This window comes from Emydura macquarii, unplaced genomic scaffold (genome assembly GCF_026122565.2).
Source record: "Emydura macquarii macquarii isolate MOO-44397 ecotype Brisbane River unplaced genomic scaffold, CSIRO-AGI_Emac_v2 contig_1226, whole genome shotgun sequence".
Taxonomy (NCBI): domain Eukaryota; kingdom Metazoa; phylum Chordata; order Testudines; family Chelidae; genus Emydura; species Emydura macquarii.
This window is the reverse complement of record NW_027131363.1, coordinates 205,496-228,901: the sequence shown is the minus strand read 5'-3', so window position 1 is coordinate 228,901 and position 23,406 is coordinate 205,496. Positions and strand designations below refer to the sequence as shown.

Genomic DNA, 23,406 nt, shown 5'->3' with positions numbered 1-23,406 from the left:
GCAAGTGGACATCTAACTTGATGAATGTCAGCTAAAATGAGGTAGGATCAGAGGCTAAAATAGGGAAAGAACAAGTTGTAAATTACTTAGACAAATTAGATGTTTTCGAATCACCAGATCCTGATGAAATACATCCTGTAATACTCAAGGAGCTGACTGAGGAGATATCTGAGCCATTAGCAAGATTCCAGAGAACTGGAAAAGGGCATATATAGTGCCAATCTATAAAAAGGGGAATAAAGACAATCCGGGGATTTACAGACTAGTCAGCTTAACTTCAGTACCTGGAAAGATAATGGAGCAAATAATTCAGCAATCAATTTGCAAACACCTAGAAGATAATAAGGTGTTAAGTAACAGTCAGCAAGGATTTGTCAAGAACAGATCATGTCAGATGAACATAACAGCTTTCTTTGACAGGGTAACAAGTCTTGTGGATGGGGGGAAGCGGTAGATGTGGTATATCATGACTTTAGGAAGGCTTTTGACACTGTCTTGTATGACCTTCTCAGAAACAAACTTTTATAATATATGCATTTGCTTTTACATGTGTAATAAGGCTTTCAGTCATAATGCCCCAAGACACAGCTGCACTGGCTAAAGTGCAATTCCCATAGCTTACAATGGGCCAAAGCAACAAGGGTACAGGTGGTTGTGTGACTTCTTGTGCCTAATTATTATAGTTATTTTAGGATTGTTATTAATTTATGTTGCAGTAGCATCTAGGAGCCCTAGTCATAGGCCAGGACCCCATTGCGCTAGGCGCTGTACAAACACAGGGCACAGGCATATGAGCTGGAAACTGCTCCTGTCTGGATCTCCATCCCCTTCTGCTCCCTGTACATCATCGCCATCTTGGGGAATTGCATCATCCTCTTCATCATCAACACAAAGCTGAGCCTGCATGAGCCATGTTCTACTTCCTCTCCACACTGGCCATCATTGACCTGGTTCTCTCCCCTTCTGCCATGCCTATGCTGCTGTGCATCTTTGGGGTTAACACCCAGGACATGGACGTGGAATGTTGCCAGCTTCAGATATTTTAACTCCGATGGCTCATGCATTTAGCGTGGATGGTCCTTGGTTCGGTCTCTGCCACTGAAAAGGGCATGTTGGGTTCAGACCTTGCAGGGTTAAGGAAACAACATCCACATGTGGCTACCTAGTGAACATCTCTGGGATAATAATGAGAGGCTCTCAAAGGATCGCCTTCTACGGGTAGAAAGATATCCTTAGTGCAGGGCTTTTGGTGAAAGATAGAATAAATGTGGGGAGATTGCTACCACCACCTGGAAGTTGATGAGACTTTGTGGCCATCTCTCTGTTGCACATCATAGCTGCTTGGAACCTCATGCAGACAACAGGGTTAGAGCCCAGAGCCTCCGGCTCCAGAAGCCCAAACCTCAGTCATTGCAGTGGAACTGTCCCTAGCCTTCAACGATTCAAGTCTTCATTCAGAAAGGTGTTTTGACTTTTGCGCAGCCTTGTGGAAATCATTTGCCCTGTTGCTCTTGTTACATGGTTTCTTTGTATTGCCTGAACTGTGGTGCCCTTTAAGGCATTACTGCATGTCTGTCTGTGTTTTACGTAGCATCTACACAGGAGAAAAACAGCCGGTGCTCAACAGTCGGTTAGAATAATAGATAATGTGTTTGGCAGGTGTGTGAAATAGGGAGGACGTGTCAGCTGAGTTCCACCAAATGGCACCTCTGTGGCCACCTCAGGAAGAGGGTGGAGGTGAGCTGTGTGCTTTAACCAAGAGACCATCCTCCCTGTACCTTGGGAGGGTGTTTGCAGAGGGCTCCTGCAAGCATATTTTGTTGACTAGCATTAGAAGTTTTCATTTGCCTGTTGCGAAGTGTCCTGGGTGTGAATGTGATGGGGTAAGACTGCAGTATGCTGCTGAAGTCCTGGGAGTGTCCTGCCATAACCCGCTGTAGGCTGTGTGATTACCATGTCCCTTCCTCCCTGTGGGGCACACTGTGGTGAGGGTGAGGGGGAAGGCACCCCAAGTCAGTCCTTCAGGGGTGAGGTTTCCCAGTTACCAAAGGGGTGAGCAGTGTAGGCTTCCCCATGGGTTGGGGCTGGGGACAAAGGTATGCAGACTTGTTTAAGGGCAGCCTCCTTGCCAGCTTGGGGGCTTCAGTGAAGCCAGTCCCAACAGCTCCCCCAGAGAGCAGCACGAAGACAGAGGCTGGATCTGCCAAGGAGACCACCTGCCTCACCTGTGCTGGGGCGTTAGACTCAGCCCGTGGGGCTAGATCAAGAACCCGACTGGTGTTCCTGGACGACTAACAGCAGATCCCGGAGAGCCTGCATACAGCTAGCCACGTGAGCGGGGCCTGGCAGGGACTGTGTGACTGGGCGAGAGCTGGCTGAAGGACCGCAGGTTGGAGGAGACGCAGCTTCAGAGTGGCTCTGTGCAGTAGAAGGGGAGATGTCCATTTTGACTCCCTAAGACTGACTTAGAGGCCCCCAAATTCATAACAGAAAGGCTGAACCCTAAGGTTTTGCTGCACCAATGTGGTCTGAGCCTGGCGGGCCACCCCTGCACCAGGAACTGGGGGATGGCCAGGGCTCGAGGCCACCAGGGTCTCCATTCGGCTGAAAAGGAGAGCTGCCAGCCTCCTGGTGTTCATACCAGGCTCCAGCTACGGCCCAGACATGGCCCACGCTCTGGGGTGTGGGCTTTGAGCAGTTACCGTGGAATTGGTTGGGGGCTCATTTATTTCACTTCCTTGGTTCCTTTGCCTGTTCCTTTCCCCATCTTTTCATTAATCTCCATCCTTTACAGGTATGAAGCGTTGGGTCCTTGATTTACTGCATCAGGGAAGGAGAATAGCATACAGGCCACAAGGGTTGTTACTGGTTTTGGAACCTGGCTGTTCCAGATGAAGGGGACCTAAAAGGGCCCGCGTCCTAATATTTCCCACTTCCCGAAGCCAGAGTGAGGGGTCTTTTCCCGACGCTATTTAACGGCGTGCTCAGGTGAAGGACAAATGCTCACTCAGGGTTCCTTCTTTGAAAACAAAGGGTGTCAATTTATTAAAGTGGCAAAATATAACAAACACACAGGGGCCAGAACGATGTGGGGCTATACCCCAGGACCCAAAACCTTAATAAAGCAACCCATGGGAATCCCAAAGTCTCTCTTTCTGGCTCACGTTTGTTTCTTTGCCTCCTGGCACTGATGGTACCGATCTGGTCTTTCGTCTGCTTCTCGTCCTCATTATCCTCGTCTGCTTCTCTTCCTTGTTGGTTTCCTCTACTTCTCTTCCTGGTCCGTTGTGTCTTACCCCAATACTAACAACCACCGTTAATGCTCTCCTCCCTCCACTGGTTCAGCAGGAACAACAGCAGAAAACAGGAGCAGCGGCAACTGTCAGTTGACTCAGCCTTATATAGCTTCGCATGGGCCTCCAGGAGCCAATCACAGATTCGGGATTTCCCGCCTTGCTGGGTTTTGCACTCGACACTCTCATGTGCACACGGCACTCTAACAGTTATGCACACGGCCCTACAGAGATGGATGTGCCCTCTGATAGGCTGGCCGGCGGCTGCCAGGCAGATTAACCTTGGTCAGGCAGTTGGTCTGATCTGACCTTTTGAACTTATAGTTCTTGATTGGCAGGACTCTTTTCTACATAACAAACAATAGAGAATCCACTCACTTAAGGATCTCTATAACTATATACATGGAGGGGAAAACAAATAGGAACAAATAAGGGGCATAGAGCTACACCCTTACATGGCCATTAGGAACACAAGGGCATGGGTCCTAAGTGGGGGGATTCACCGAGTCTCCAAGGGGGGAGGAATAAGGGGCTCCCGTTACTGTTGAGGTATCTCAGAAAAGGGGCTACATAAAAATAAAGCAGAGGCCTGCATTGCGATGTGTCTGAGTATGGGAATTCCTCAGGATCCAGAGCCATGATGACATATTTCGGCCCACAAAATAACGGTTGGGTGTGCAGTTGGTGCAGTTCTGAATGAGCCACAATAAGGAGCTGGTAAGTACCTCCTTGCCGGGGAGCAGTGTGGGCAGAATTAATTAAAAGGCCGTTGTTGTGGGCAGGGAGCCTTGTGAGCGGCTCATCCTGCCTCCCTGTAGCTCAGTGCTGGACACTTTCCTAAAATAAATCTTCTTTCGGATAGTAACCCATGTTCTATTCTATTCTGGATAGTAACCCATGTTCTATTCTATTCTGTTCTATTCCATTCCAAAGAGGCTCCCCCATCCTTCGCACCAGATAAAGTCATTTCTAGAGATAGTGAAAAAAAAGTCGGCAAACCTCTCTGAATATTCAGATACCATTTTCATTGCACAGTTTTCAAAAAGGAGGTGATTTCTTTATCTATTAACATTTTTCATATTTTTTTTTGTTTTTTACCCTCCTTCCCAGAGTGTAGTTATCAATGGTTCACAGTCATGCTGGAAGGGCATAACGAGTGGGGTTCTGCAGGGATCAGTTCTGGGTCCAGTTCTGTTCAATATTTTCATCAATGATTTAGATAACGGCATAGAGAGTACACTTATTAAGTTTGCAGATGATACCAAGCTGGAAGGGGTTGCAAGTGCTTTGGAGGATAGGATTATAATTCAGAATGATCTGGACAAACTGGAGAATTTGTCTGAGTAAATAGGATGAAATTCAATAAGAACAAATGCAAAGTACTCCACTTAGGAAGGAAATCAGTTGCACACATACAAAATGGGCAATGACTGCCTAGGAAGGAGTACTGCGGAAAGGGATCTGGGGTCATAGTGGACCACAAGCTAAATATGAGTCAGTGTAATGCTGTTGCAAAAAAAGCAAACATGATTCTAGGATGTATTAGCAGGAGTGTTGTAAGTAAGACATGAGTAGTAATTCTTCCGCTCTACTCCATGCTGACTAGGCCTCAACTGGAGTATTGTGTCCAGTTCTGGGTGCCACATTTCAGGAAAAAAGTGGACAAATTGGAGAAAGTCCAGAGAAGAGCAACAAAAATGATTAAAGGTTTAGAAAACATGACCTATGCAGAAAGACTGAAAGAACTGGGTTTGTTTAGCCTGGAGAAGAGAAGACTGAGAGGGGACATGATAACAGCTTTCAAGTACATAAAAAGTTATTACAAGGAGGAGGGAGAAAAATTGTTCTTCTTAACCTCTGAGGACAGGACAAGAAGCAATGGGCTTAAACCGCAGGAAGGGAGGTTTAGGTTGGACATTAGGAAAAACTTCCTAACTGTCAGGGTGGTTAATCAGTGAAGTGAATTGTCTAAGAGGGTCGTGGAGTCTCCATCATTGGAGATTTTTAAGAGCAGGATAGACAAACACCTGTCAGGGATGGTCTAGATATTACTTAGTCCTGCCACGAGTGCAGGGGACTGAACTAGATGACCTCTCAAGGTCCTTTCCAGCCCTATGCTTCCCCTCCCCCATTTTGCCTTTGAAGAAAGCGGGAGCGGGGGCAGGGGGGAAGAGGAGGAAAGGAGAACAGAAAATCGAAACAACCCAATAAACTTCAAAGAAAAACTGAAAAACAAAAACATCTCAAATAACCAAAAAAGGGCTTCTTATTTTGGTTTTCTGATTTCATTGAAGAAACAGTTGGAAAAAGGCCCATTTTTTCATTAGAAAAATGTTGACCGGTTCTAATTGTTTCAAAACCTGGCCCTCCCTGAATTTGTGTTAGATAGAAGCATCCATGTAGAAATAAATAGAAGATTGGCTCCCCAAACACAGCCTGGTTCTCAAAGTTTGCATGTGTTCAGGCGGGCGTGGAGGAAAAAGGACTGCATGATGATGCAGAATCAGGCTAACCCACGGCAGGTTTTTGCCTTTGAGAGTAGGAAACCCCCAGATTTTTCTTACAGTGACAGAGCATGTATTCTAGTTTGGGGAAAAACGACAGCAATATGCTCATGTTACAGTTTTATTATCTGCTGATGCCGGAGGTGTTGGGTGAAAACAAAACCAATTCAAATACAAATTCTTTACAAGCTGATCTCTCAGGGACTTATTCTTTACCTGCCTAGTTTTACAATCATCATTGTGGAATCCCTTTGGGTAACAGACTTGCTATACACTTGTGGAATCAAAGAAATAATCATAAAATTGATTAATAGAATGCCTGGTCTGAAACTGGTCATGGAAGGCCTGGCCTGAAGTTGTAGCCTGAAACTGAAATAGAAGCCCCAGGCTAAACCATTAACAGAATGCCTCAACTGAAATTAGGATAAAGATGTTAAAATCCCACAAGAGGTCTCTGAACCACACCCAAGAGGCAAGTCTCTGTTATGAGCCTTAATTGAAGTCTGAACAGACTTCAACTGTTTTGATAAGTACCGGTACCTGCCCCCCTTTGTCTTACCGGCCCCATAGAAACTCACTCCATACAAATTAGCATTTGAACAGGTATTGTGTCATCACCCATCTTCAGGAGTTAACCAGGGTCCCTGAAAACCTGATTGTATAATCAAGTGACTCATTGGGCATTCCTGAGAGGGCATCTGGTGTGCCCCACTGTGCATTGTGATTGTCTTTCCTGTTAAGTATAAATTGTTAATCAAATTCCACTATACGATCAACGTGTAAATGAACCTAAGCAACCCCTATATAAGTCTTTTGTATCTGGTAGCCAGGTGAAGTACATTTGCCCAGCATCCAGACATGCTGCTTGACTTCTCTATAGCCACCTGGGTTTTCCCTATGGCTATAGTATTCCCCATAGCTATGGTTATGTGATTGTGTGTGTCACAATTAAAGCTGCACCCGATCCTACTCTAAAATGTAGCTGTGTGATTCTTTTCCACGACACACTGGATCCACTGAATCTACATTAGATTATGTTCAGGACAGCCTGAGACCCTGTCCTGTCCCATTGAAGCTTATGGCAAGACTCCCAATAGCAACATGGCCTAGGTACAGGTTTTGTATTGATCTGGGTAGCTGAATGGGCTTGCCTTGGGGGAATAGAGGGGGTACGGGATTGACAAGGCCATTGAGTAATGAATTGGGTAGGGACTGGAGAAATGGAGGAGGAGGCTGCCAGTGTGTAAAATGGACAGAGAATGAAGGGCTGGATTTCTTGAATTGGATTCAGTGGATACCAGTCTGGGTGTCCCAATTACCCATCATTCTCTTGGGGAAAAGCAGGTCCAGCATGCGTTCCTCAATCTGCTTGGTCTTCACCCACCCAGGTCTCCTGCGATCTCTTCTGGACGGGAGTGTTCAGTGCAATGCACAGCTGTCTAAGCCCTGCAGAGGAACGATGCTATCATCAACATTTTAAAAACATTGCATGGGACATTTCCGGAAATGCAACTGACATTTTAAAACAATTCATCGGAATACCAAAACCTGGAAAATAAAAACCCCAGTCAAATGTTTAAAAAAAGATTGAAAAAGTTTTTGTGGACTTTTCAAACAGCTCTGCTGAGAAGCCAGATGGGGATAGCGATTACTTCCAGGGGCTTCAATGGGAGTTAGGGCTACTCGGAGTCTCTTGATAGCTGGCCCCATGCTGTCAGCAGGTGGGATACTGGTAGGCAGGCCATTCATCCAGACAGACCAGGTTTTTGTGGTTTTCTCTAGTATCACGCATGGAGGATGCCATTCTGCAGAGTGTGCTGCTCCGCCCCCACCGGTGTGACCTCACATGCATTGTGTGTATGAGGTCACTCTGGTGGGGGGTGGGGCAGCACGCTCTGCAAAATGGCATCCTTCATGTGGCATGACCTCATAGGCCTTGTGCAGGCAAGGTCATGCTGGTGGGGGCGAGGTCACGCTGGTGAGGGTGGGGATAATGGAGAGGACGTCCTGTATTCTGGGCCTGCGTCAGTGGCCACCCTAGATCCTGGGTTCCACTAAGATCTTTCTCTGGCCAAAGAGCTTAAAGACCCGTTTCTGGATCTGCTTGCTCTTCATGCTATACACGACCGGGTTTAGCACAGGAGGAACGGCGAGGTACAGGTCAGCCAACAAGACCCGGATGTGAGGAGGCAGGCCGAGGGCAAACACATGCAGATACATAGAAAGGAGTCCTCCCAAGTAGAAGAGCAGGATGACGCAGACATGGGATCCACATGTGCTGAAGGCCTTGAGACGCGCCTCCTGAGACGAGAGCCGTAAGACGGAGCGGAGGATCATGCTGTAAGAGAAGGTGATGAAGACGGAGTCTGACCCCACTAAGACCGTGGCCACAATGATGCTGTACAGGTCGCTTACCGCCAGGTTTGCGCAGGCCAGCTCCACCACGGCCATGTGCTCACAATAGGAATGGGGGATGACATTTGTTTTACAGTAGGGCAGACTGGTTAAAAAGTAGGTTAAGGGTATCACGACCCCCACCCCTCTAGCAAGGCACAGCAGCCCTATCTGGGCAATCTTTGGGTTGGTTAAGATAGTTTTGTATCTCAAGGGGTCACAGATAGCCACGTATCGGTCCAGGGACATGGCCAAAAGCACCCCTGACTCCACGGCTGTGAAGGTGTGGATGAAGAACATCTGAATGAAGCAGGCCTCGAAGCTGATCTCTCTGGAATCCTGCCAGAAGATGCTCAGCATTTTGGGGACAGCGGCAGTTGAGAGAACCAGATCAATGACGGCCAGCATAGACAAGAAATAATACATGGGCTCATGGAGGGTTTCATCCTGCTTTATAACGAAGAGGACAGTACAATTTCCTAACAGTGCTATGGCATACATGAGGCAGAAGGGGATGGAGATCCAGATGTGCTCAGCTTCCAGGCCGGGGATGCCGATCAGCAGGAACGAGGAAGGGTTAGGGTGGGTGTGATTGAAGGCTGACATGACACAAACATGCAGTGATGCAGGTCAATCGATGCTCAGAGGTTCTTTCCCTGTAATACAAGAATGGGAGGGGTGGGATTTTTTCAGGACGCTGCACAATTTTCAACATCAGCATGAGCTTAGTTGGTTTATCCAGACCAAAATGCTCAAAGCTCAGTGCCTTCAATTGGGCTCTGAAATTGGCAGCATAGTCTGGAAAGACAGTGTGGTATAGTGGGGAGGACACTGGACAGAGAGTCAGGAGACCTGAGTGCAGCCCTTGGCTCAGCCACTGACCTGCTGGGTGACCTTGGATCAGACATTTCCACTCTCTGTGCCTCAGTTTCCCCCCCTTTGTCTGTCTTGTCTATTTACTTTTGTAAGCTCTTCAGGGCAAGGACTCTAGCATACACATGTGTATGTGCAGCTCCAAGCACAGTGGGGCCCTGATCTCAGCTGGGGCCCACAGGTGCTATAGTACTGGCAGATGGGGAGTGTAGGGCATAGAGACTTCCATGCCCCGTTCTCTTTCCCCAGCCACCCTCCATGAACCAAGTGCACTCAGGAGACATGAGCCACGATGAGGATCTCACCCCATACTCAGAGAGAAGAAGAGGAAGATAAGGACTGAGGTCACAAGATAATGATTTGGAGACAGCAAACAACCCTGGCTACTCCCTGATCCACCTGTGCCCTTGTACAGTTATTGCAGTGGGTTGTGATAGGACTGAATCTAGCCTGATATGTCCACAGAAAAATGAACGAGAGAGAATGGAAGCTGTTTGTTCACTGCAAATTATAGCTGGTGCATCCAGAAGTGTGAATCAAGAACATAATCAAGGGTGTGAACAATTAAAAGTCAGAGAACTCTAACTATCTATCTATTCACAGATTTTTGAAGCCAGAAGGGACCATTAGACCATTTAGACCAGTGGTTCCCAAGCCGTGGCCTGCAGAATCTTTCAAAGTGGCCTGCGGCTCCCCTCCTGCTGGCTGCAGAAGGGAGCCGCTGCCTAAGGACCCAGTTGGAGTGCGTTGCCGTGGGGCTACAAGACCAGTGCAGGCTCCATGCTGCAGCCAATGTGACAGGAGATCAGCTCTCCTCTGCCCCTGCCTGTAGCAGGGAGCATGGCAAAATGCTTCGCTGGGGTCCCTGCTGGAGTCAGAGGGAGGGGAACACTGATCTCCCATCCCCCTGGCTGCAGAAGGCAGACACTGCCTAGGGACCCAAGTAGAGCACACGGGGCTACAGGATGCGTGCCATTTCCCTGCTGCAGCAACTGCTTCTGTCTGGCAGCAGTGGGCGGGGGTGAGGCCCTCGAACCAAAAAGGTTGGGAACCACTCATTTAGACTGACCTCCTGCATAACAGGGGGCATAGAACTTCACCCAGTTTCCTTGCATGGAGCACAATATCTTGTGTCTGACTAACGCATCTTCCAGAAAGGCCTCCAGTCTTGAACTGAAGACATCCAGCCATCCTTTCCCCTGGTAGTTTGATCCAATGGTTAATCACCCTCACTTGTAAAAATGTGTGCCTCATTTCTCATTTGAATTTGTCTGGCTTTAACTTTTGCCTTTCTCCGCTAGATGAAAGAGCCCTTTACTACCTGGAATTTTCACCTCATGAAGATATAAACCTTAATCAAGTCAACTGTTGATAAGAAACAGATTGAGCTCTTAAATTCTCTCACTGTCAGGCGTTTTTCCAGCCCTCAAATAATTTTTGTGGTTCTTCTCTGTACACTCTCTGATTTTTCACCATCTCTTTAGAATGTGGATTCCAGACCTGGATGGCAGCATTCTGGTGTCGGTCTCAGCAATGCCATATACAGCAGTGAAGTCACTTTTCCACTCACTACTCTCCTCTTTCTACATTAAGGATTGAATGAACCCTTTTTGCCACAACATCACACTGGAAGCACATATTGAGTTGTTTGTCCACTCTGATCCCTGAATCGTTTTTAGAGTCATGGCTTTCCAGGATCCAGTCCCCGATTCTGTAAGTCTGACCTGCATTCTTTGTTCCTAGATATATGACCTAGCATTTGTAGGAGCATTGCCAGCACATTGAGGGAAGTGATTATTCTCCTCTGTTCGGCATTGATGAGGCCTCATCTGGAGTACTATGTCCAGTTTTGGGCCCCCACTACAGAAGTGGACAAATTGGAGAGAGTCCAGTAGAGGGCAATGAAAATGGTTAGGGGACTGGGGAAAATGACTTATGAGGAGAGGATGAGGGAACTGGGCTTGTTAGTCTGCAGAAGAGAAGAGTAAGGGGGGATTTGATAGCAGCCTTTAAACTACCTGAAAGGGGGTTCCAGGGAGGATGGAGCTAGGCTGTTCTCGGTGGTGGCAGATGACAGAACAAGGAGCAATGGTCTCAAGTTGCAGTGGGGGAGGTCTAGGTTGGATATTAGGAAAAGCTTTTTCCCTAGGAGGGTGGTGAAGCACTGGAATGGGTTACTTAGGGAGGTGGTGGAATCTCCATCTTTAGAGGTTTTTAAGCTGCGGCTTGACAAAGCCTTGGCTGGGATGATTTAGCTGAGGTTAGTCCTGCTTTGAGCAGGGGGTTGGACTAGATGACCACCCTAATCTTCTATGTTCCTTCCCACCTTAATCTTCTATGATTCTATGATTTGGCTGTATTAAAATACATTTTGTTTGAATGGGCCCAGCTTATCATGTGTTCCAGATCATTCCACATACCTGCCCTGTCCTCACTCATTATTTACCATTCTGCCAATCTTTGTATCAGCCACAGATTTTATCAGCAATAATTTTATATTTAATTCCAGATCATTGGTGAAAATATTGAATAGCATTGGGCCTAGAACTAAGCCCTATGGAATCCCTGTAGGAACACCCCCTTTGACAACTCCTTTCTGAGATCTATCAGTTAGCCAGCTTCTTACTCCATTTCACTTGTGCCTTACGGATGTTATATAATGCCAGTGTCACAATGTTGTGCAGTACTAAGGGCAGGTCTACACTGCCGGCAAAATTCGTTGACTTCGTTACTTCCTTCAGCGTGCCTTCTCCACAGTGCTGTGCCATTGGGAAGCGTGTTCCCGTCGACGCAGCGGTACGCTTTGTTTGGAGGTGGTTTTAGTCGATTGACTTCTGTATCGATTGGGCGTGTCTTCACTGCCGCTCAATTGATATGGAAAAATTGATCTGAAGGCCCGAATTTGCCACCTTCAGTGTGTACATAGCCTGAGTCAAACACCTTGCAGAAGTCTAAATCTATTACATCTATGCAGTTACTCTTCTTAACCAACTCCCAATTCTGGTTCACATTTTTCTATTTACATTTTTCTCCTAATCAGCTTCACTCAATTTTCATCAGCTTTCAGAAATTCATCCTTTTTAAGCCCCAAATGTATATATTACTAGTTGGGATTGTCCCCTGGTTTGCCTGCATTGAGTGTAATTAGGTCTTGAACATCAGCTTCCACTACGGTGATTAATTCTTTGTGTTAGAAAATGATTATTTGTGTGGTTCTGGGCTTTGTTAGTGAGCACGTTGATCCAACTGCATTCAAGATTCTGTGTTTCTGAGCTGTCAGTAACTCTAAAACCGGTAACAATGTCTTTAACAGAGAGCCGCCCCTCCCCCCATCTTTCTTACTTCCTGAACAGGTTGTGTTCTTAACATTCCCGTCTTGCAAATTGTCCCACCAGGTTCAGTAATGCCAGTTACTATATCAAATTTATATATCAATTTATATCAAATTTCTTCTCAGCAGTAAAAATTTCCAATTCCTTTTGCTTATTACCAAGATTCCTAGCATTGGTACATATGCAATGAAAACATTTCCATCCATCCATCCTTGGATTTTGTAATGAATCCCATCATCACAGAATCTACTATTTCCAATGTAAAATAGATTGTTAATAGCTAAATCTGCAAGAGATTTTAGAGACTCTGATTCTTCTTTCTTTCTGGGGTTCAGAAACTCTCTTTGGGACAGGGTTTTTGTTATGGTTTCTAGCCTCAATCATCTAGTCCGTTTAATTTAAAAAACAGAAGCATGCTTTAGTTTTCAGTGCTATTGCTTTACCATTCTTTATGTCAGATCTTATCTCAGGAATTTATTTTAAATCTCTTATTTGCTGTAAATTCTGGGATTTCCCCCACTGCAGAATGTGCTTTCCCTACACACAGTGAGCAGAGCCAGTCAACCTTTCTTGTTAAAATATTTTTTCAATGAAAAATGACTTTTCAAGCAAAATGAAATTTTTGCAGAAAATTTTCAATTTGCTCCAAATTTTCTGGTTTTGTGGCTGAAAAAACCTGAAACAAAGCCCTGAAAATTCCATTTTCCATAAAAAATATTTTTTGGTAAAAATGTTTGATTCTTTTAAAAAATATTTCTTTTTACTGAGAACAAAAATTGTAATGGAAAAAAGATTTGGAAAAGTGAGCATTTCCAGTTGTTGGATTTTGATTTTTAATTGAAAAAACAAAACAAAAAAAAAGAAACATTTTCACTGTAAATATTGTAGGGGAGGGGGAATTAAAAAGTGTTTACATTTTTCAATAAAAAAGTAATTGGCTTTTTTGTTGTTGTTGCCTATCTCTAATTGTGAGGTCACAGACACGGTAAATGCTAAAACAACCTCCGTCTGCAAAGCCTGGGAGATACACTGCACTTTAACTTAGGTAAAGCACTTTCCCATGAGCAGCACCCTCTGACCATTCAATGAACCCTACACAGTCACCTACCTCCTTGCAGGTCCTGGGGCTGTCCCTCCTTCTCTCTCTGGGGGTGCTATGCCTGTGTGCATATCTGACTCCGAAATGGCAGGGCAAACATTTCAGGAGTCTTTATAATTCATCCTTGTTAAACCTTCTGGGATTTCTCCAGCAGATGGGAGCCTCTGGTGACTATGGCCTCTCCAAACGTGGTAATCTAAGACATCGAAGGATAAATGGTATCCACCCTAAATTAGTTCACTGTCCTGTTTTGCTTTGCTAGCCCGAGGGTGTGGAAAGTACTAGGATGGGGTGGTGCAGACTAGTTTTTAGCTGTGCATATCTGGGGATAGTGGTGTTGGTTGCAACTTTCTGTGTAACGCTTCCCCAGAAAAATCTCTCCTCTGATGTCTGTCACTTAAGAGCCACACCACTGCAGTGATGTCTTAAGTGACAGACAGCGAAAGAGAGATTTTCTGGGGAAGCGTTACGCAGATTTTTAAGCATGCACATTTATGTGAGAGGAGCCAGGTCAAAGAAACACACTGTGCACTTGGAGGACAAGGTGGAGCGTTCTGGGATGGCCCCTAGCTCCTGAGGAGTCTGTTCCACAGTCTCAGGCCAGAACAGAAGAAAGCTCCCACACAGACACTCTTTACCCTTAACATCAAGAATTCCATTATGCCAGAGGAGTCGGGTTGTTGACCACAGTTCTTCATCCCAGATGTTGAAGTCATTAAATGTGCTGGACCCAGGCCACTGAACAAGGACCAAGACCTTGAACTAGATGTACCCTCACCCCTTAACTATTCCCAATGCATATTGGGAGCAACTGAGAACTGAGGCCCATCTCTGTGGCTTGAAAAGTAGTTCTGGAAGGGAGTCGCTTCTCTTAGCAGGTGGTGCTGGAATAACTCACTGCAGCTCACTCTGAGCCCTAGCATTATTATCCCTCTTTTACAAACGGGGAAACTGAGCACTGGTCAAAGAAACTCTGTCACGTTAGCAATGACGTTGACAAAAACAAAACAAAAAAAACAAAAAAATCCCCCAAAACAAAACAAAAAAACCGAACAAAATGCACCTGTGTTGGTGAAAACTCACTAAAATTGAGAAAATTTTAAAAAATCTAATTTCTGCTTCAGTCTTTATGCTATTTGGTTTCTTTGCCTTTTACGCTTCATTCAGCTTGGTCCATGAAAACAGACTAATGTGTTTCACTTTAATTTCTAGTTTGATTTAATTCCTGGATCCCCTGCATTAACCACAGACTCAGAGTTTGCGCACGCACACACCCCGCCCTCCTCAGGAAACATTTCTTTGCTTAATTAATGTACATACACAAAGCGAGCTAGCATCCACAAATCCATCTCACTGTTCTCCTTCAAATCCCTTGTAAGCAGGCGGCACAGCCCGGCGGGTATGTCACAACCCTTCCTCGGTCCCAGGCTCCGAGGAAGGCCCCAGCGCCTCTGCTAAGGGGAATAAGCAGTCTAGTGCCCCGGCCCTTGGGCAGGGCGGGCAAGTAGTGGGTCCGCTTTCTAGAGCGGTAGGGAGGAGGAGGCTCTCTCGGGGTGGCTAGGAAAGGGGGAGGGGGACGCAGGCCCACCCGTCTACACTGTGTCCCAGCCCAGGGCCCTAGCAGTGGCAAAGGCGTTTGCCACCGAGTCGGCAGGGCTCTCGCCGCAACACGCTGACGGGGTCCTTGCCCCTCACTCAGCCACCATCTATGGCTGTCCCTGGGCCACTTCCTCCCCCTGGTTCCCCGGTTCCTGTGTCTTCGTATCTCCCTCCGGACTCTGGGGAAGGTGGTGAGCGGGCAGCAAGCAAGCCCTTCACCATTGACTGGCGGCAGGTCCGGGAATACCTGAGGGGTAGCTCCTTCAGGTCGCAGAGTCCCAGGGGTTCCTCTGGTCGGGTAGGGCCAGTCCACACTGGTGGGTCCTCCACACCAGGCAGCTCTTCCAAGTCAGGGCTGGCCTCCGGGGGTTTCTCCCATCCAACGGGCAGGGGTAGCTTTTCCCAGTTAGGAGGGTCCGGCGGCCCTTCCCAGTCCACAAGGGCCAGGGGCCCTCTCCAGTCCTCTGGTCCGGGCAGTCCTACTCGGTCCACAGGGTCAGGCAGCCCCCTCCAGTCACTCAGGCCGGGCAGGTCCAGCCAGGGTTGGAGGCTTCGGTCGGCCGGGTGTCTCTGCCACACAGCTGTGGGGCCTGGATCAGGCCTAGGCTGCAGCCTCCATGAAGACGCATTTGCCTCCTGCAGCAGCCATCTCCCAACTGAGCTGCTGGGCCTGTCTTTTATACTGTCAGCCCTAGGCCTGGCTCCACCCCTCTGCTTCTGGGTGGCTGGGCCTGCAGGGGCCCCCAGTCTGTAGCTGTGCATGGGATTCTTCCGTCCTAAGTGCAGGACTCTGCACTTGTCCTTGTTGAACCTCATCAGATTTCTTTTGGCCCAATCCTCCAGTTTGTTTAGGTCCTTCTGTATCCTACCCCTACCTTCCAGGATATCTACCACTCCCCCTAGCTTAGTGTCATCTGCCAACTTGCTGAGGTTGCAATCTACCCTATCCTCCAGATCTTTAATGAAAATATTGAACAAAACTAGCCCCAGGACCCAACCCTTGGGCAATCCACTTGTTACCAGTTGCCAGCTAGACATCGAACCATTGATCACTACTCATTGAGCCCGATGATCTAGCTAGCTCTCTATCCATTTTTTCGTCCATTCATCCAACCCATACTTCTTTAACTTTCTGGTAAGTATACTGTGAGAGACCGTATCAAAAGCTTTGCTAAAGTCAAGGTATATCATGTCCACCGCTTTCCTCACATCCACAGAGCCAGTCACCTCTTCATAGAATGCAATTAGGTTGGTCAGGCATGACTTTCCCTTGGTGAATCCATGTTGACTGTTCCTGATCGCCTTCCTCTCTTCCAAGTGCCTTAAAATGGATTACTTGAGGACCTGCTCCATGATTTTTCCAGGGATTGAGGTGAGGCTGACCAGTCTGTAATTCCCTGGATCCTCTTTCCTCCCTTTCTTGAAGATGGGCACTATATTCGCCTTTTTCCAATCATCAGGGACCTCCCCCAATTGCCACGAGCTTTCAAAGATAATAGCCAATGGCTCTGAAATCACATCAGCCAACTCCCTCAGCACCCCCGGGTGCATTGCATCTGGCCCCACGTATGTCCAATCTTTCTAAATAGTCTTGGACCTGTTCCTTCAGTACTGTGGGATGTTCACCTCCTTCCCATTCTGTGCGGCCCAGAGCAGTAGTCTGGGAGGTGACATTGTCTGTGAAGACAGAGGCAAAAAAGGCTTTGAGTACCTCAGCTTTCTTCACAGCCTCTGTCACTAGGTTGCCTTCCCTATTCTGTAAGGGGCCCACACTTTCCCTAATCTTCCTCTTGTTGGTAACATACCTGTAGAAACCCTTCTTGTTCCCTTCACATCCCTTGCTAGCTGCAGCTCTAATTGTGCTTTGGCCTTCCTGATTTCATTCCTGCATGTTCAAGCAGTATTTTTATAATCCTCCCTAGTCATCTGACCAAGCTTCCACTTCTTGTACGCTTCTTTTTTTCTGTTTAAGTTCACCAAAGATTTATTTTTTAAGTCAAGCTGGATGCCTACCATATTTGCTATTTTTTCTGCACATTGGGATAGTTTGTTCCTGTGCCCTCATTAAGGTTTCTTTAAAATACAGCCAGCTCTCTTGGGTTCCTTTCCCCCTCATATTAGCCTCCCAGGGGATCGTGCCCATCAGCTCCCTGAGGGAGTCAAAGTCTGCTTTTCTGAAGTCCATGCTCTGTATTCTGCTGTTCTCCTTTCTTCCTTTTGTCAGGATCCTGAACTCGACCATCTCATGGTCACTGCTGCCTAGGTTGCCACCCACTTCTACTTCCCCTACCAAATCTTCCCTGTTTGTGAGCAGCAGGTCAAGAGAAGCACGGCCCCTAGTTGGTTGCTCCAGCACTTGCACCAGGAAGTTGTCTGCAACACTATCCAAAAGCTTCCTGGATTGTTTGTGCTCTGCTGTATTGCTCTTCCAGCAGATGTCAGGGTGATTGAAGTCCCCCATGAGAATCAGGTCCTATGAACTGGAAACTGTCCCTAGCTGACTGAAGAAAGCCTCATCTACCTCATCCTCCTGGTCTGGTGGTCTGTAACAGACACCCACCACATCACCCTTATTGTTCTTGCTCCTAAGCTTAACCCAGAGACTCTCAACTGGCTAATCTCCAGTTTCATACTGGAGCTCAGAGCAATCATAGTGATCTCTTACAAACAGTGCAACTCCTCCACCCGTTTGCCCCTGCCTGTCCTTCCTGAACAGTTTATACCCATCCATGACAGTGCTCCAGTCATGTGAGTTACTCCTCCAAGTCTCAGTTATTCCAGTCATGTCATAGTTTCTTGACTGTGCCAGGACTTCCAATTCCTCCTGCTTGTTCCCCAGGCTTCTTGCATTTGTGTATAGGCACTTGACATAACTAGCCAATTGCTCTACTTTCTCAGTATGAATCAGGAGGCCTCCCCTGCTGCATCCTCCTCGTTCTGCTTCCTTGTGGTGTCCCACTTCCCCACTTACCTTCGGGCTTAGGTCTCTGTCCCCCATCGAACCTAGTTTAAAGCTCTCTTCTCTAGATTAGCCAGTCTGTCTGCGAAGATACTCTTCCCTGTCTTCGTTAGGTGAATCCCGTCTCTTCCTAGTAATCCTTCTTCCTGGAACAATCCCATGATCGAAGAATCCAAATCCCTCTCTCTGACACCACCTGCATAACCACGCTTTACTTCAGCAATGTGATGGTCTCTACCTGGGCCTTCTCCACCTGTACCATGGTTTATTTTCCAGTCTTTGTAAATTCTGTATTTAATGGCCAAATTAAATGGTGGCGTCTCTCGTCGTATACTAAGACCGTAAGGACTTTGGGGCAGGGACTGTCTTTCTTCTCATATGTGTGTACAGCACTGTTGCAGGGTGTGTAGGTCCCTGAAAAGGAAATGGGCCCTTAGCCCACCTCTACAAGATCAGCTCACCTCCCCAAGTGAACAAATGATTTTGGTCGTGTGACTAACCAAGGTCAGGCTATAAAGGAGATGCCTGAAGGAGAGCAAGGGGTTGAGTGGGCGCTTGTTAGACTCCAGCTAGGTGCGGGGAGAGTGTTGGGCAAGGGAAGAAGCCTGGGGACCAGCAACTGGCCCAAGGAGACTGCTGCATATGCCTGGTGCTGCAGCCGAGGGGCAGTCTGAACTGAACCCAGCTCTGGGAAGGAGAACTGGGGACTCCTGGCTCAAGGGGAGAGAAGCACTGAACTGGGGTTGGAGTCTGGAGTGTCAATGTGTGTAGGGACTTAATAAATTGGATGCTTAGAGAGGGAGAGGTTTAATTACTATTGGACTGTGATGTGCAGTTCTTAAGGGGCCCTGAGCTGAAGGGGAAACTGAGGCAAGGCACTGCAGAACCACCCTGGCCAGGAGAAGGCGCTTGGAAAGAAGCTGACCCTTTTACAGACACGTAGCACAACGGGTCCCTCATCAGAGCCTCTGGGCCCTACTGAAAGACAAATAATCAATGATAATAAAGGCCACAAGTCACATACTTTGCACAGAATCAGTACAATTTCAAGCATACGAGTTCAACTATTTTTAAATTATCGGGCCCCGCCCCATCACCAAAGCAAATCTGAGACTGATATTTTGCTAATGGACACCTTTATTAGTATTTTGCCAATGGAAACCCCTCAAAACTCAAACATGGCTGCACTCTTGTCATTCAAAATCTGATAAAAAAAACCCACCAGCCGTGGAAAATTGCAGGCAAATGGTTCATGTTTCCTAAAGTTCTGGCATCATGAATACAGGTGATCACAATGGAAACTGTTTTATGACCTTAACTAGAACGGTATAAACAAGCTGTCAGATACACTGAATGGAACAATTCTGCGTTGCTCTGGATTCCAAATTTAATGTATATTATGCAGATAATTATTATTAATTATTTGTAATACAGCAGAGACTAGCAATCTGGGCTTGGCTATGCTGGTTACTATACAGACAGTACACGATTGTCTCTGCTCCAAAGAACTTACAATGTAAACAGGTGACAAACAAAGTGTGGGGAGGGGAAACTGAGGAATGGCAGGTGGCAAGGGGAGTGATGTGGCCACGGTCACACAACAGACCAGTTCAGAGCCAGGAAGAGACCCTAGATCTCTTGACTCCCAGTCCTGTGCTCTAACCATTAGCCCGCACTGCGTCTTATCACACGCCAGATTCTGCTATGCTCCCTCGCATTGAGATGCTCCTTACTTCTCCAGTAGCCCCAGTGATTTCAAGGTAGCTACTCTTGGAGTAGAGCACTGCTCTGCATGAGTGAGGTTGGCAGAATCTGCCCCTTGTGAAATAAAGCAGGTGAACAACTCATCACACTCCTGAGACTGGATCCCTCTTGGGCCAAAATATTTTCAGCCCTGCCTCCTGCATCTGTTTTGTCCTCATGCTGTAAATGATCGGGTTTACCATGGGTGGGGAAAGAGTGAGGTCGAGATCGCCAGCAGTACCTGAGTCCAGCGAGCCACCGCATGGCCCAACCTCTGTGTGTAGATGGAGGCCATCCCTGGAAGATAATAGAGCAGCATCACGCTGAGGTGGGATCCGCAGGTACTGAAGGTCTTGAGATGCGCTTCCTTCTCGGCAAGCCTCAGGACGGCTCGAAGAATCATCCCGTAAGACACAGAGATGAAGGCTGTGTCGGTCCCTACTATGAGCGTGGACCCAACCACACAGTAATCACTGCTGGTTTGGGGACCTGTGCGGGCCAGCTTCACCACCGCCATGTCCTCAGAGCACGATTGGGCAACCCCATTGACAGCTCTCGGCAGAACGGCCAGGCCTATCTTTGTCACCTTTTGGCGCGTTAAGATGGCCTGGTACCTCAGAGGGTAACAGATGACAACGTATCTGTCCAGGGCCATTGTAGACCACTCAGAATGTTTTGTTTCCATACATTTGAAATGTTGAAACCTGTTTAGTTTTTAAAATTATTTATAAAGTTAATTTTGAAAAGGAAAGTTGTTCTGAAATGAAAAAGGAAACTTTTCATTCTGAAAGGGTCAAACTGTTTTAACATTTTCAAAACATTCCCCCCCAATTTTTTTCTAAATAAAATTTCATAGAATAATAGAAATGTAGGGCTGGAAGGTATCTCAAGAGATCATCTCATCCAATCCACTACACTGAGGCAGGACCAAGTATACCTCGATCATGCCTCGCCTCCCTTTTCTCTCTTTCAGTCTATTTAGCTCATGGAAGAGAAGGTTAAGAGGTGCCATGATGGTCTATAAGCACCAACAGGGGAAAAGTTTTCAGGTAGTAGAGGGCTGTTTAATCTAGCAGACGAAGTTATAACACGATCCAGGGACAGGAAGCTGAAGGTAGATAAATTCCAACTGGAAATAAGGCCCACATTTCTAACAGAGGATAATTCACCACTGGAACACATCACTTGAATTTTAAAATGAAGAATGGATGTCTTGCTCAAAGGCAAGCTACAGTTTAAAAGTATGCAGGAGGTCAGACAAGACGCACATACCTAGACTTTGTTCTGGCTCTCTGCAGAGGTGAATATCGCCCCACGTGAGCAGATGTGGCACAATACACACAGAGACCAGATCCAATGGATAAAAAGGGGCCATTTTCCCCTACTCACTTCTCAGAGAAGAACTCACGTTAACAATGAAAATGAGCAGAGGACAACAAGAAACAGGCTTTTTTTCCAAACAGAGCTGTGAATCCTACCACCTGCGTTTCACCAGCACACGTTTTGCTTTCAATGCCCATGTGGCTGGCATGAGCAGATTAGTACTTTTTTATTATTTATAATCTGTATTACCTTTGTGTCTAGGAGCACCAGTCATGGACCAGGACATCCCTGTGGTAGAATACAAAGATGGTCCCATGATGCTTACAACCTAAGTAAAGGTTCCTGATCTCGTTCAGAAGCAAAACTCTCAGCGCAGCCACCAATCTCGCTTGGGAACAGCAGACATGTATCTCACCCTTAGAGGTTCCTCTGGTCATGATGAATAGGTGTGAATTTAGCAATGCAGGAGTATTTAATCCTTATTAAACCCCTGGAGGCAGCAAGTTGCACCCAATGGGATTCCATTTTTTATTATGCGAGCACTTGCCAATTACCAAGACACACTTCTGTTCCTTTGGTTCTCTCTCCATGTTTAAATTATGAGGCCAGATTCACAGGTACACACTGGTGCCTGGGTGTCAGAAATCCATGTTAAAATAATGAGAAGGCCCTTAGGTTATCTCCAAAACAAGATTCAGAGCTGTGTCTGAAATTCCTTCCTTCACTCCCCTTGCTGTGCATAAGCAAAGCTCAGGATCCTCACAACAGGATCGTATAGTACATGTTTAGAGGAAGATATTACAGTCTATGCTGCAGGATGGATCTCTGTCATTTGGCTGTATTTAATTTAACACATGTAGATGATGCTGTTGTTTTGCATGGCACTTTGCAGATATGGTCCTTGACCCTAAAAACTCAGTCTAAAAGCACACAATGCACAGAACATCAGGACAGTTAAGGGAGTCTGTGAATAGAACATTAAAGGTCAAAAGACTATGGATTTTTGGAAGAAATGGGATTTGAACCCAGTATCCTTCAACATGGGGTTCTATCAACTCAGCTAAAGGATCCCCTTTAGCAGCTAGTAGCAATAGTAGACTGTTCTCTTTGAGATGGCCCAGCTGCAAGAGGGGGCTGTGACACACACCTTTACAAATGCTTCACTGGATGGCTAGAGAAGAAGGGGGACAGCAAGGACGAAGATGTGAAGCTGAGAGTGGGAGAGTGAGAAGAAGGAAGCCGTACAAGGAGCAGGTCAGGAGAAAAGGAGCAGGGGAGAACGCGAGCCGAGATGCCGGTGAGGGCAAAGCAAGTGGATAGAAGGCTGTGAGAGAGAGGGAGCCAGCGGTGGAAGAGAGGAGATGGTTGGAGGGGAAGCTGATTGTAGCAGCAGCAGTTTGGAGAGAGTAGCGGTAAGTGTAGCAGGGCTGGGCCAAAGGGAGTGAGAAGACAGAGATTATCAACAGTCATACGTAGGGAACTGAGGGGTGCTTTAAGGCAAGGTATTTTGGGGGGAAGGGGAGAGCAGATGAGTATGGCTGGCCCTGGCCATCTGGAGGGGCAGCTGCCAGAAAGCTGCCACCACAAGTCCCTCTGTGGGTGGTTGGATGCTCCAGCTGGACCCATTCATCCCTTGATAACATCACAGACACTGAGGGGCACTTCCAGAAAGGGTTCCTGTGTGGCTGGTCTGGTAACATTTCCCTTTGTCAAGTCTAATGCTCTTGGAAATAGCTGATGATATTAATCATAGTTAAAATCAAGTCCTACAGCTGATACTACACCGATGAGGGTTAGAGAACTTTGAACCCTGTCACGGATGATTGATGGAGTTTTGTTCACCTGAATGAGAGTTCGGAAAGTGACTCTTTCATCCATTGAGTAGGAGTCTGCAGACATGCTGTGGGCAGCAGTGGGGACGGCACAGCAAAAAGGCTCTCTCGTACCTCCTTATTCCAGCTTTGGTTTCACCCCTTTCTCTAGCCATTGCAAACTATGCGGAAAGACCCAGTACAGATACCTATACTAATGAACAATCCCGGGGCTGAAGACAATTTGGGGAGTTTCAAAGTATTCAAAGTTTAGTTCTATCTTCGAGTCCTCTGCACCGGTCCCAGAAATTTTGGCACCAATGTCCTTCGTGGTCCTGCTACCTGTCTCGGTACTGATAGTATCGGCACTGATGGCCCCGGCACCGATGGCCCCGGCACCGGCAGAAGTGCGGTCCGGATCTGCTCCACGCAACCATCACCGACGCCACTCCCGCTCTCGAGGGGGCAAGCGGCAT

At 47.0% G+C, this 23,406-nt stretch overlaps 1 protein-coding gene and 1 pseudogene across 1 annotated transcript; both read right to left on the bottom strand.

Moving 5' to 3' along the window:
* Positions 1-7,834: 7,834 nt before the first annotated feature.
* Positions 7,835-8,797, bottom strand: LOC137152433 (olfactory receptor 52K2-like). Its single transcript, XM_067547015.1, has one exon. The coding sequence runs from the start codon at positions 8,795-8,797 to the stop codon at positions 7,835-7,837; it is 963 nt and encodes a 320-aa protein (XP_067403116.1).
* An 11,103-nt stretch (positions 8,798-19,900) lies between these two features.
* LOC137152432 (olfactory receptor 52I2-like) lies at positions 19,901-20,451 on the bottom strand (annotated as a pseudogene).
* Positions 20,452-23,406: the final 2,955 nt, after the last annotated feature.